The sequence below is a fragment of the Homarus americanus genome, unplaced genomic scaffold (genome assembly GCF_018991925.1).
Source record: "Homarus americanus isolate GMGI-L3 unplaced genomic scaffold, GMGI_Hamer_2.0 scaffold40416, whole genome shotgun sequence".
In the NCBI taxonomy this organism is placed as follows: domain Eukaryota; kingdom Metazoa; phylum Arthropoda; class Malacostraca; order Decapoda; family Nephropidae; genus Homarus; species Homarus americanus.
In genome coordinates this window covers 178306-191116 of record NW_024722914.1, presented here as the reverse complement: position 1 = coordinate 191116, position 12811 = coordinate 178306, and the positions used below count along the sequence as shown (strand labels likewise).

Below are 12811 nucleotides of genomic sequence, written 5' to 3'. Positions count from 1 at the left end.
TTAGTACTCTGGGAATTGGACAGTCATATCCAGCAATACTGAACTCTCATTCCTCTGGGTCAATTCTCCTGTTCTTGTACAACAGTTCTACAACTCCTACAATATCGGGTTGGTGTACCTTCAGTAGTGTTTCAAACTCCTCTCTCTTATCAAGGAACGTGTCAGTATTAGTGTACACGACATTCAAGCCAGAATTTGTTCTCGGTAACGTCTAGGCTCTTAGTAGTAACCCTCCCCCCTCCCTAATTCTCAGAAGCTGCAGCATTTGCTAAGTACAGTGTAATTTGCAGGGTATGGTTAGAAATGTCATTGTTTACTAGGCGCTCGCCTCCTCCTGTCTGGTAGGCAGAGCTGGTGTAGGGGTATGTGATATTGGTTCACACTCAGGATGGGATGGAGAAAGGAAACTCACAATGTGCTCACTGTATACATATTGTATTGGATGTACAATGCAGCGTGTTGCTGGGTAGGTAGCATGGTAATAAGCGTTGAGTAGAGAGAGCTGGGTGGTGAGGGTGCCCAGAGTGAGGGCACGCGGCTTGAGGGACGCCAAGGTCGCTGGCGGGAGCGGCAGCCACCTGGCTGGCGTGGAGGGGGAGGTGTTGCTTGCTGGTGGCACTGTGTAGAAAAAGAGCTGGTCACAGCCGTGTCAGGCCTTATAAGGCGGGGGTAGGCGTGGGTAGATAGTTGACCCCCGCTCCGTGGGCGGCGCTGGAGGCGTAGGCTGGGGAATTCGAGAAGGTTCCGTGCTTGTAGGGAAGGAATCCACTACACTGGTGCCACCTCCCGGGTGGGGGGTAGAGCGGGTTGTTGTTGTTGTTTGGGGGAGACTGTGTATAGATCTACACCTATTTGAAAATAAAGAGAAAAAAAGAAACAGTACTTAGCTGCCCTCTGTTGCCTTTAGGGTTGTCTTCTGTTTTTATTCTCTTTATTTTTTTTCAGTTCACTTCGGTAATTTGCCGGTATTTATGTGCTATCTTTATGTACACTGCATTTTATTATGAATAACGGATTTTATACTCCCACCCAGTCCTTTAGAAACACAGAAAAATAAAATTAAACTTTCTTTGGGGCGGTAATAGAATGCCTTTAAGGATAACCAAGCTTGTTGATTTTATTTTATTTTATTTTTAATTTAACTATTATTTCCTTATAATTTATTTTCCTGTTCTCATCAACGATTATATCTCTTTGTGCTATCACTGTGCACACTGTATCTCCCTGTGAATGGTGTATTGTAGGCACAGTTTCAGTCCTTGAGAAAGGACACAAACAAAATAAAATTAAAAGTCTATATGGCACCTATGACACGACTTGGTCTCTGCTGGCAGTGGTGCCTTACCAGCTGGCTTGCCAGTTTGTATTCACTTTAAGTTATTTACAACCTCTTCCGTGGTCACTGATGAGACACTGAACTGATTTGCCTAAGAGCAGTGTACTCTACTCCCTGGTTGATTTTTATCACAGCCGTGACCACAACTCAGCAAAAAAAAAATAATAAAGTTTGTCATATGGCAATGATTTTGTGGTTATAGGCCTCCTGACCTTTGGCTGTACCTCCAACTTAGTGGAAATTAAGTTTTCAAAAATACAATCGCGTCTAGCATTAAAAATCCTACATCGATTTACACTTTCACATCACTAAGACGATCTTGATGTTCTTATATAATTACTGTCTAATTCCTGCCGCTCAACAATGTACTATGTATTATCGTTTCCATTTATGTGTTTAAGGTCATACTAATAGTGTGTACAATATTTTTAACCAAATCTCACATTTCTTTCTGGTAATAACGGTTTCGTAAACATTTACCATATTATTTTCCGTTAAATATTAATTATCTATCATAGTTAACCCCCCAAGAGATAATGAAATCGTTTTCTTTGTTTGGCACGCTTGGCCGCTAGATGGCAGGCCACTCGGCAGCTCCAACATACAGGGATATACTTCCTTTATTACACCTTCCTTGGCACTACTGTTATTGTGTTGCAGCTTCGACATACAGGGATATACTTCCTCTATTACACCTTCCTTGGCACTACTGTTATTGTGTTGCAGCTTCGACATACAGGGATATACTTCCTCTATTACACCTTCCTTGGCACTACTGTTAATAGTAAACAGAAGACGCTCCTACCGGCTTGGTCTGGGCTACTGTGCTCTGACTAACATTACCTAAAGTTTTTTTTCTAACTATCTAGCTATGTTACCGGTGTCGTGTTTAATGAGACAAGCTCGGCATTTCAGAACCTATGGGAGACTTTTAAAGAGAAGGAGAGTCATCGGAGATAATAGCTGTATTGAGCCAGCCCTTGTTACATCATTTGTTTCTTCAAGGCAGTTTGTCACATCTTTGGACCGTGAGTTAGTTGACTTGCAGTTTCTATCTTTAAGTTAGTATTAGGGGTATTATTGCATTTTGAGGCGATAAATGGTCCGACTAATTACCCAAATGTACCCAAATGTAGCTGCAATGAAGTCAAATAATGGTCCTACATGAATAAATCAGACTGCCAATCACTTCTCGACTAGTATTTGGTGTCACAAAGTCACAAAAAATTGGTAAACTTAATTTAATCTGAGTTGTGTTTGGTTAGGTTAGGTTAGGTTAGGTACATGCACTCAATCTATTAACTCAGATTAAATTACGTTTACCAATTTTTTGTGACTTTATGACACCAAATACCAGTCGAGAAGTGATTGGCAGTCTGATTTATTCATGTAGGACCATTATTTGACTTAATTGCGGCTACATTTGGGTAATTAGTCGGACCCGCGATAAACGGCCGACTATTTTAACCATCCCTAACCTGAAGATTAATGGAAGAAAATAGAGAAAGATTTGACATGCACCATCTCCGTTATTACACGTTTCAAACTAATGTAATAGAAAAAAATTATCTTAAAAATAGACGTATTTTTCGAATATGATAATAGATTTGGGGCAGGAAAGTTGTTTGAACTACTGTAAAAATACCCTTTAGATCTCCTTATTTGGAGTATTTTTAACCCGATATCAACTCTGGGGCAAATAATCATAACGTCGGAAATTAATTTTAACTCTAAAACGGGTATTTTCCCCTCGGAAATAAAGGTCAAATTCAATAAAATCGCACCAAAATACACAGGATAAACTAATTTCTAAACTTCTAGGGCATATTGTCTGAAACTGCAATTTTACTGTATTAGGTAAGGTAATAGTGGATGGCAAGGTAATAGTGGATGGCAAGGTAATAGTGGATGGCAAGGTAATAGTGGATGGCAAGGTAATAGTGGATGGCAAGGTAATAGTGGATGGCAAGGTAATAGTGGATGGCAAGGTAATAGTGGATGGCAAGGTAATAGTGGATGGCAAGGTAATAGTGGATGGCAAGGTAATCCTGAGTAAAGTAGTTGCCAACACCTACTTGTATATTGAGTCTTGTAGGGAGAAAGAAAAAAAGGCAAAAAATCGTTGGTAAAATTGTAGTTTCTTTACTAATTGTTTTTTGAGCAGAAATCTAGGTTTTCCCTTGGTACTTGGTGTGTCATGAGTCGTTTTTGAGTTATCACCCCCCCCTCCTCCCCCTTCAACACTCTTTGGGGAACCATGGAAATTCAGGTTTTATGGATGGGCGTGGGGGGGGGGAGGGCAAAAGCAGAAACTAATAGGGAGTAAATCTAACCTAACCTAACCTAGCTTAACCAAAACCTAACATAACTAACCTAATCAAACCCTAACCTAATCTAACTTAACCAAAACTTAACCTAACCAAATCCTAACCTAATCTAACTTAACCTAACTTAACGTAACAACCTAATTTAATCCTAACCTAATTCAACCTAACCAAAACCTAACCAAACCCAGTAAAATTATCATCTGGTTATCCAGCTATTTGGAAGTTGAAATTATGTTTTTCCGATGGTTTTTGATGTGTTTTGAACGGATCTGTCTTTCAATTCTACTGCAAATCACTACTTTTTTTAAGCTATCTCTCCCCCCCCCCCTTATCCAGCAAAAATGGGGGACCCCCAATGAAAACCAGTAAGGGATTTTGGGTGGTGGGAAAATCACAAAAAGTAATAATTTGTGATAGAAATGAAGGTCAGACTCATCCAAAACCTAACCTAACCTAACCTAGACCTAACCACTAAACTTACCCTGTGTGCTTACCTTAATTAGACTCAGAAGACTCGGAGTTTGGGTCATTGGGGTCCTACTCCTTGTCATCCTCAGGCTGCTCTGGCCATTGTTTCTCCGACTGTGGAGGGGTGGGGATAGACTTTGCATAGTGTCGAAGAACTGGAGTAGAAGCTTGTCCTCACTAAGCTGCGTGATGAACAAGTAGCTCACCAAGTATTCCTTGAAATAGGCGGACTTGTTGCCAGGTTACTTCACCCACTTCCTGAGATCCTTCTACTGACTCTCGATGTTCTACGTGTGGATGGCGGGGTTTTGTGGATCAACAAAATTCTCGGAATGATTGATAGCCTGTTGGTCATGTCCGTGTTCCTTCCGGCTGTTGTAGGCTGCCCACTTGTTGCTGACAAAAGTTAACCCTGGCCGTACATACTTCTTGATTAGCCGAATTAACGTGATAGCATTGCGTTTACAGCCGAAAGATTCTACGAGAGGGATGACAAAAACCTTCTTGGAGACTCTCAATGCTGCCGAACACCCAGATGTCACTCAGAACACAGCCCTTCTCCTACTTCCTCCTGCCAAACTGTAACTCGTCTGTTTCCTCGATGGGAATACATTTAATATTAGAAGTTACGGAAAGGCTTTGGGATGAGCCGATTGTTGAGTGGTGATATTTTGGGTCTGAAATTTATTTATATGATCAAGAGCACTTACTATGGCGTGTGATGAAGGTAAGGACTGCTTAGTTATTTAAGTGGGTGTAGAGATGTTGAAGGTAGCAGGGAAGTGTTATTGTCTCTCAGCTTTGAACAGAGATGTTTGCACTACACCGGCTCTGGTTTACTGTACTGCGAACATATCGTTATGTGCAGTTGTAGTTTGGATCCATTTAAATTAATTTGTTCCACGACTCACACGTTTTTAAAGTTTTTGGAGATATTGTTATCATTATCACCATGCAAGAGTCTCAGTGCTATCATGAGGTTAGCTTCAATATACCTGTAAACATTTGACATTCCCAGATTTTTTCCCACTTCAGTACAGTACTTTTTAATTTGTTTTAAGTCTGTCACTACCTCTATCATTATGAAGGACCAAGGACTGATGCTTGGTAATCTGTCAGAGATCATGTTTTGTCCAGGCTAGATCTGTTGTTTTAAAATGTAACTAAAGTATTACCATCCTAATTTTATACCTTTCATCCCCAGCTTCTCATGGACTTACAGAGGAACAGACAGCCATCCTGCAGTTGGCATCAGACTTTGCAAAGAACGAGATGCTGCCTAACATGGCTATATGGGATGAGGAGGTGAGGCAATGTTTCAAAACACAGTACGCCCGGGTAACTGGCCGATTATTATTGTGCAGGTCTGCTGGTAGTAGTTTTAAAGTTGTCGGCATTTTCGCGGCTGGGACAGGAAGCCATTCATTCTATAGACAGTAATTTCCTTTACCTGTACAGTATTGTATATATATTGTGTGTGTGTGTGTGTAGACACACGCACGCACACACACACACAAAACACATACAAATAAATAATAATGGCAAAATCCTCTCACAATTATTCAGAAACAAGTTTTTTAAAAATGCTGTGTCTATCCTCAAGTCTACTCCGTGCTTGAGGGTAGACTGTCACATTTTTAATAAATTTGGCGATTCTTGGCCATTTTGTGAACCTAACCCCCGCGAATTTGAAGGGCGTACTGTACTGTACAATATTGATTTTTTTACTGCGCTTCATAATACAGTTATGGGTCCATTTATCTGGCATGCTTGGGACCTGGGGGTTGCTGGATAAGGTTTTTTCCTGGAATTTAGAGTGCCAGGCTCAAAATATATTCCCATGGACTCCTATTCAGGGATGTCATTTCTCTGTTTTTTCCGGTTTTCTGTTTTTTTTTGCCATCGTTTTAGGTGACCTACATGAATTGTGTAGATCTGTTGAGAAAAATTTTGAGGGGGGGTGGGATGTTATGACCATGATGAGAGAAATGTTTGACAATAGATTACAATAATTTTGACCCTCTACAGTAAGGTCGATGGGTCTGCCGGGCGAGGACGATGAGCCAGGGCATGTGTGTGTGTCCCCCAGGAGGTCAGGGCTGTAGGGCATGTGTGTGTCCCCCAGGAGGGTGGCCCTATGATGTGTATGAACATAAAACTCTCCAGCAGTAGGTATAGAAGCATGTTAAAGTAGAAGAGGTTGTAGCAGGAAGAGAATAAGAGAATTTTTTGTTAAAGAAACAGTTAGAATCAAAGAAAACAGAGTGAGAGAAAATGGCCCAAAAATCAAGGAAGAACAGAGAGGCCTTCCACCAACAAAAACAGAAGCGTTTACTCTCCCTGAAGAAACTTGCTGATGCAATTAAAACTAAGAATAAAACCTGGCGCTCTTTTCTCCTCCTTGGAGATATAGAGGATGCCTGAGAGGACCTATATCTCCAAAAGAGACCAGTCTCATCCGCATTGAAGACTTGCTTCGGTGTGTAGCCTCCTTCCTGAATAATCCGTTTGAATTCTGGCGGGAATGTCTCGGCTGCAATTGTATCTGAACTAGCAGCTTCACCAGTCATCTTTATGTTGTGGAAGTTATACAAACGCTTAAATCGTTGAAACCATCCTCGGCTGGCTGTAAAGGTCTCTTCCTTCGATCCTTCACCCTCTTCTGCATTATGGGGTCAAACAAGGATCTGGCCTTATGCTGGATAACCATAAGGCTCACAGAGGCATTGCGTTGATTCTGGTCCTCCATCCACATAGCCAGCATCTTTTCCACTTTTTCTGGCACAGTGCTTCCAGTACGAGTTGTTTTAGTTACACTCAGAATAGTACCACTTCCAGCACTAACCTTAACCTTGTCAGCGTTGGTCCGAATAGTACTCACCGTTGTGGGGGTTAGACAAAGCACAGCGGCTATGTCCACAGCACGTTCCCCTTTTTCAAATCGAGTTAATACATCCATTTTCGTAGCAATGGTAATGGTCTTACATTGTCTCTTCACTACACTAGCATCAGTAGCACTTGATGGGCACTTGGAAGCCATTTTGAATGGTTAGAGTACAGTTTTAGAGCAAAACCACTTAAGCACACATGAATGATGAGAAGTCGTAGCAGAGACTCGCTTGGGGGATGCCGTGATGTTCCGCGAGTGAGGGCAGTGAGCCGAGCCGAGAGAGCGTAGACTGGGCAAACAAGAGCGGGTGATGCGCTGTAGAAAGTAGTCCATGACGACGCAAAGCGACATAGTATCGTATCCCCGGGACGTTAAACGAATTTTGGGTCTGTAAAGTTTAGCGACGTAATATCGAAAGAACGTTAAGCGGGACGACGTTATACGAGGATGCACTGTATCATGGAATATGCTTATTTTTCTTATTTTAGTAGTAGTATATATGCTATTGAAACCACAGGTGCAGGTGCATTGGAGATAAATCCCTTTGGTAAGTACTGTATTAAATTTTGAATTCTCACACAATACAGTGCAAAAAAGCTTACCTTTAAGTTTATCTTCTCTCAATAATGGTGCACAATTACAAATATTAACCAAATTCAAGTTTAGTAACAACTAATTGTAAAGGAATTGCTAAGACTACTGTATATGCATGAAAAATATTGTTGCAATAAACATACATGTTTGATTTGGGGTACTGTGTATTTTAACTATTAGGTGCTCACGAAATGAGTAACAATGTGAGGAATTAAGTTAAATATGATAAAAACTTACCGGGTAGGTGTTTCCCCGGACCCCCCAGCCCATTATGTAAGTCGAGATAGGGTCCTACACAACAATATCTTGACACGTAATGACACAAAAATAAACTTTATTAATACTATCCTGAAGATAAACACACCTAATAATGTAGCAGTTAAACCAATCGAAGAGGGAGGTGTAGGTAAGTGAATAGTAACACTATTGTACTGTAGAAATTCTCATAAGACATGTATACTGTTCTTAGAAAACTATGGCTACAGGAGGAAAATACACACAAAAGTTTTTTCTAATTACTCCCTGCTAAAATGGGGGGCGGTGCGTCTTATATGTCGTAAAATACTGTGTTAAACTTTAATTTTTACTCACCTTTACTGTATGTAATTTTGTAATTCAATTTCTTATTTTCTCTTAAATTAAGTGATTCGAGATGTATTGAAAGACTTAGGCTATGATATAGTCCACATAGGGTATGTGTTCTGACTTTTATTTCTGACTTAAGAACATCCTCGGGAACGGAACTCGTTGGTAACCCGGGGACCCCCTGTACTGTACTTGTGATGTTATGGAATTTTCTTCATATGCACTTTATAAAAATGTCATAGAGTACCTGTACTTCATTATTAGAAGAAATATGATAATATGAAAAGGAGATATTTCGTAGGTTATAAGGAAAGAAGTGGATACCTGATACCTGCAGCAAGTCAAAGAATTAACAGTGTTGAAGAAGTCTTATTACCTGTAGTAAATTTAGCTCTGTATTTTTGCAGGAGATGTTTCCAGTTGAAACACTGAGGGCTGCTGCTGCTCTTGGCTTTGGAGCCATATATGCGAGTGAAGAATATGGGGGCACCGGCCTGAACCGTCTTGATGCATCCATCATATTTGAAGCTCTCTCACAAGGGTGCACATCCACCACAGCTTACATCAGTATTCACAAGTAAGTAAACATTAAACCCTCAAGAGACTGAAGCATGTTTGAAGCTCTTGATCAAATAAAACAAAAATGAGGATAATTTTGGAACCAAATGCTGAAATTTGCACACATAATGTCCCCTCCCCACCTTTCTTTTAAAGCCTTTTCCTTCATGACCATTTGTGGCCCAAAACAAGATGATAGACATTCACATATTTTCCTTTCATTTTTTGTTATAAAATCATTCCTGCTGCTGTAGAAAATGTGTTCTGTTTTTATACTCCCCTTCTACAACAAGGCTTCTAACCTGTTACTTTATGTACAGTACAGTATACCCATCTGCTTTATGTACAGTGCAGTATACGTATATCTCGGCTTATAAGATGGAATTTGAACATTAAAAAAATCTGCCCAAAGTTAGGGGGTCGTCTTAATCACCAGGTATAAAATTCTTACCTCTTAAATATTGTGGTTTAGTGTGTCAAGAGTGGTGATTGAAACATCGTAAGCCACTCACAAGGTCCTACCACTAATTATTTTATACTGAAACTTACGTTTGGCAAGCTGGATTCAAATTAAGATTACCAGTATATTAAAATAATAAAAATGTATTATAAACCTGTCTAACATACCGTAAAAGAACAATATACCCCTGTAATAAACACAGCTATCATCACACACCCCTCCCCATGCTTTATGTACAGTACACTACACCCATCTGCTTTATGTACAGTACACTACACCCATCTGCTTTATGTACAGTACAGTATACCCATCTGCTTTACAGTCATTAACCCTTAGCCAGCGGCAGCAGTGACCGGTGAAGCTCCACAATATGGAACAGTTGCTATATTTCATTAACATAGCAAAGATGCTTTTAATATTAAAACGTGAATTTTGTCAGTGGCTCTTACAGTATTTATATTCGTATAAGTAAGGTACGTGGAGTCACTCACACCCACAGCAAAAGCTGTGTCCAGGACTTGTTACCTGGATGTGGTTCCCTCTCACCCTCCCTTACTATATTGTTGCCTTACTGTTGCTTCTTATGGCATTTGTTCATTCACTGCTGTCACTCTCCTATGTTGGAAGGCTCTGATGTGTGGTAAAACATGGAGTAATACACAGTGCAACTTGACAAACATCACAGCTGTTGATAATTCTCCTCACTTTCTTTTGCATTGCACAGTAAGTACATCTCCTTTGAACCTTCTTTGTACTACCACCTTCAGCTGACTCTGTCTCTATTAGGAAATGTCTTCCACTCAGTCTTGTAGGACATGGCCCAAGAGTCACTGAGCTTGTGGGTTTCTTTATCCAATAAACATCTTTACTATATGCAGACACAATCTGTTCAGTCAAGAGCAACTTGAAGTCAAGGAGGTTTTTCTGGCTTCCATTTCTCTTGTAGGTTTCATGGCAGTTATGCAAACTCATTTCTATCAGCCTGAAAAATGGCTTCTTGCAACACCCTTGCGTGTGACACTTGAAGCAGATGTTACCTGATCCATTAGGTCTACCCATCCCATATGCTGTTTTTTGTACTTGATGCACACAGTTGGCTTGCTTACCTCTTTCCCACCAGATTGTACCATTTCCATGGAGTCGTCCTAGACTGTGCTCAGGATGTTTACATATTTCTCGTCTCTCCATTTCATATGCATCACTTTATTATTGAACATGGTGATTGTCTCTCCTTTTTTGAGTTTCTTTTCTTTTACATCTTCAGCAAGTCCCTTCCTGTTAAACCTTACAGCATCAGTTCCATGAGCTTAGAGGATGCCATACAGCTCGGGTGAAACATATAAGTTATCCACTCCAAGCACATAACCCTTATTCAGTAGAGGCTCTACTTGTGCAAGAACAATCTTACTTGGTTTGGACAGCTTGGCTATGGCTTGATCTGACAACCCTGGTTTTTGGCAAGCATATTCTGTGCCTTTCCCTGTATATAATAAAAGGTCCCATACATACCCTGTCTCAGCTTCTGCTAAGATGTAGGTCTCTATGCCAAACCTTGCTCTCTTTATTGGAATATACCTTTTCCATTTTAGTCTTCCTTTCCAGGGAAGTAGGGACTCATCAATGCTAATATTTTCCTTGGGGATGTAATTAGACATATATTTCTGCCTAAAGTTATCTAGCACCTCCCTGAACTTGTAAGCAGGGTTATCACTAGTTTTTTTCAGTTACAAATGCTTCAAAATAAGTGCAAATCTGTCCCTGCTAATGCATTTCTCAAAAAAGGGTGTTGCAAGCACCTGGTTCATGGAGTGGTATGGGTATATTGTTGACTTCTTTACTATACCTTGTAAAATGACCAAACCTAAAAGGTATACATCTCCCCAACATTAGTTTCCTTCCACATCAGATCTTTACTTTTTCTCCTCATTTTACCACTCCTTCTCTTTTCTTCACAGACATTGTCAGCATATTTGTTTGTCTCTCACACTATATGTTCTATTATATCTCTGTCTACAAAAGACAGAAAACTCTCTATTGGGTTCTGAGGATCTTGCAAAACTACTTTGACTCCCGTGTCTCCAGTAAATGGAAATCGTTCTCTACTAACTGGGAAATTGCTCAACCATCCAACTGGAGCACTGTCAACATGACCATCAATTTCTGCACCTGACAGAATATCATCTGGTTCCTCTGTAATAATCTCAAGTTGTGATTCATCACCACTATCAGTGTCATCACCACCACTATCTGATAGTGCATCATCAATAATATCATATGGAACATAATTATGGCTATAATTCTTAAATACAGGCAAAGAAAATATAAAGAAATTGAATTGAAGGCTGACAGCCGTAAATTTGGGGAAGTACAGTTCAAGCATTTGAGCGATTTAAATTCTCGCCCGCCTTCCATTCTTTTGAAGGTCATCCTTTTCACCCGCGCTATGCATGCTCAGTAATGGTCGCCTGTGTTCACAGGCATTATTTTGTAGTGCTCCAAGAACTTTGCAGTAATTATCAACTTTATTGTGTCTTTGGTGACATTGGTGGACTATTTTTGTAGCCATCAGTCCCGAACTGAAACTAGGTTGTGTAGTGGCTAAAAGGAAGCGTAGTAGCTATGGGATGGACGTGAAATTAGAAGTTACATGTCACAAGAAAACATCTTTAAGTACCTTAAATAAGTTGTAAATTTAAATTATTTCATAAAATAATGTGTAATAAAATGTTTCTCAGGTATATATTACTGTTAAAAGTTACCAAATTAAACTTTATGAGTGCCACTTACAATGTGATCGTCCTGATAGACCCTTTTCCTTTTAATTCTTATGGGAATTAATTCCCCTTTATGAGTGGTTTCATTATCAGTGGGTTTTTCTGGTCCCTATAAACCACTTATAATGAGGACCCCCCTGTACTTATACTTACCAGAGAAATAATGATAAAATAGAAAATAAAATCTCAAAATAATGACAAAATACAAAATGAACATTTTTTGAAGTAATTTTTTGATATTCCTATTATTTTATTTATTTTTTATCAGCTTTACTGTTAAGTTCTCATGTAAACAAAATATTTTATGAATGTAAAGTGTAAAAATGTCCACTTTTTTGTTATCTAACACTTGCTTACCTGGTTGTTTGTTTTTGTCTGGGTTTATGTGAAAGAGTAACCAATTGTACTTAAAATATAGTTGGCATCAGATTAAAACAATGAAGCGGTTGTTGAAAAACTTATCCAAAATAACAAGGTAGAGCGTTGGTCTTCTGTACTAGAAGGTCACTACTAACCCCATGCCTGAGGTGGGAGGGATGTTATTAATAAGGCGGTGCACGAGTGTTTGGGACCCGGCACATTCTTTTAAATTGATTTTCCCGAGAATCAGCACTGTATAAATATGAATTACCGTAACTCCAATTTGTCGTAATTCCGCATAATACAGTATTTTTTTCTGCAAACAATGTGAGTGTAAATTCTCTTGAAACTCTATATATGCTGGTTGAATGTATTTATTAGAGCAATATTTTCAGAGATAGGAATAACATTGATATAATCCATAGTTTTTATTTACTTTAACTTGTGCTGGGTGTGTCT

General features: G+C 39.6%; 1 protein-coding gene across 1 annotated transcript in view; it reads left to right on the top strand.

Annotated features, from left to right (window-relative positions):
• The first annotated feature begins 2101 nt into the window (after positions 1 to 2101).
• LOC121863181 (isobutyryl-CoA dehydrogenase, mitochondrial-like) overlaps positions 2102 to 12811 on the top strand; it is a 36217-nt gene continuing 25507 nt past the window's right edge. Inside the window, exons 1-3 of the mRNA XM_042361662.1 lie at positions 2102 to 2364; positions 5336 to 5436; positions 8608 to 8777. Of these exons, the coding sequence (XP_042217596.1) occupies positions 2208 to 2364; positions 5336 to 5436; positions 8608 to 8777 (428 nt within the window). The 5' untranslated portion in view covers positions 2102 to 2207. The remainder of the gene's footprint in view (positions 2365 to 5335; positions 5437 to 8607; positions 8778 to 12811) is intronic.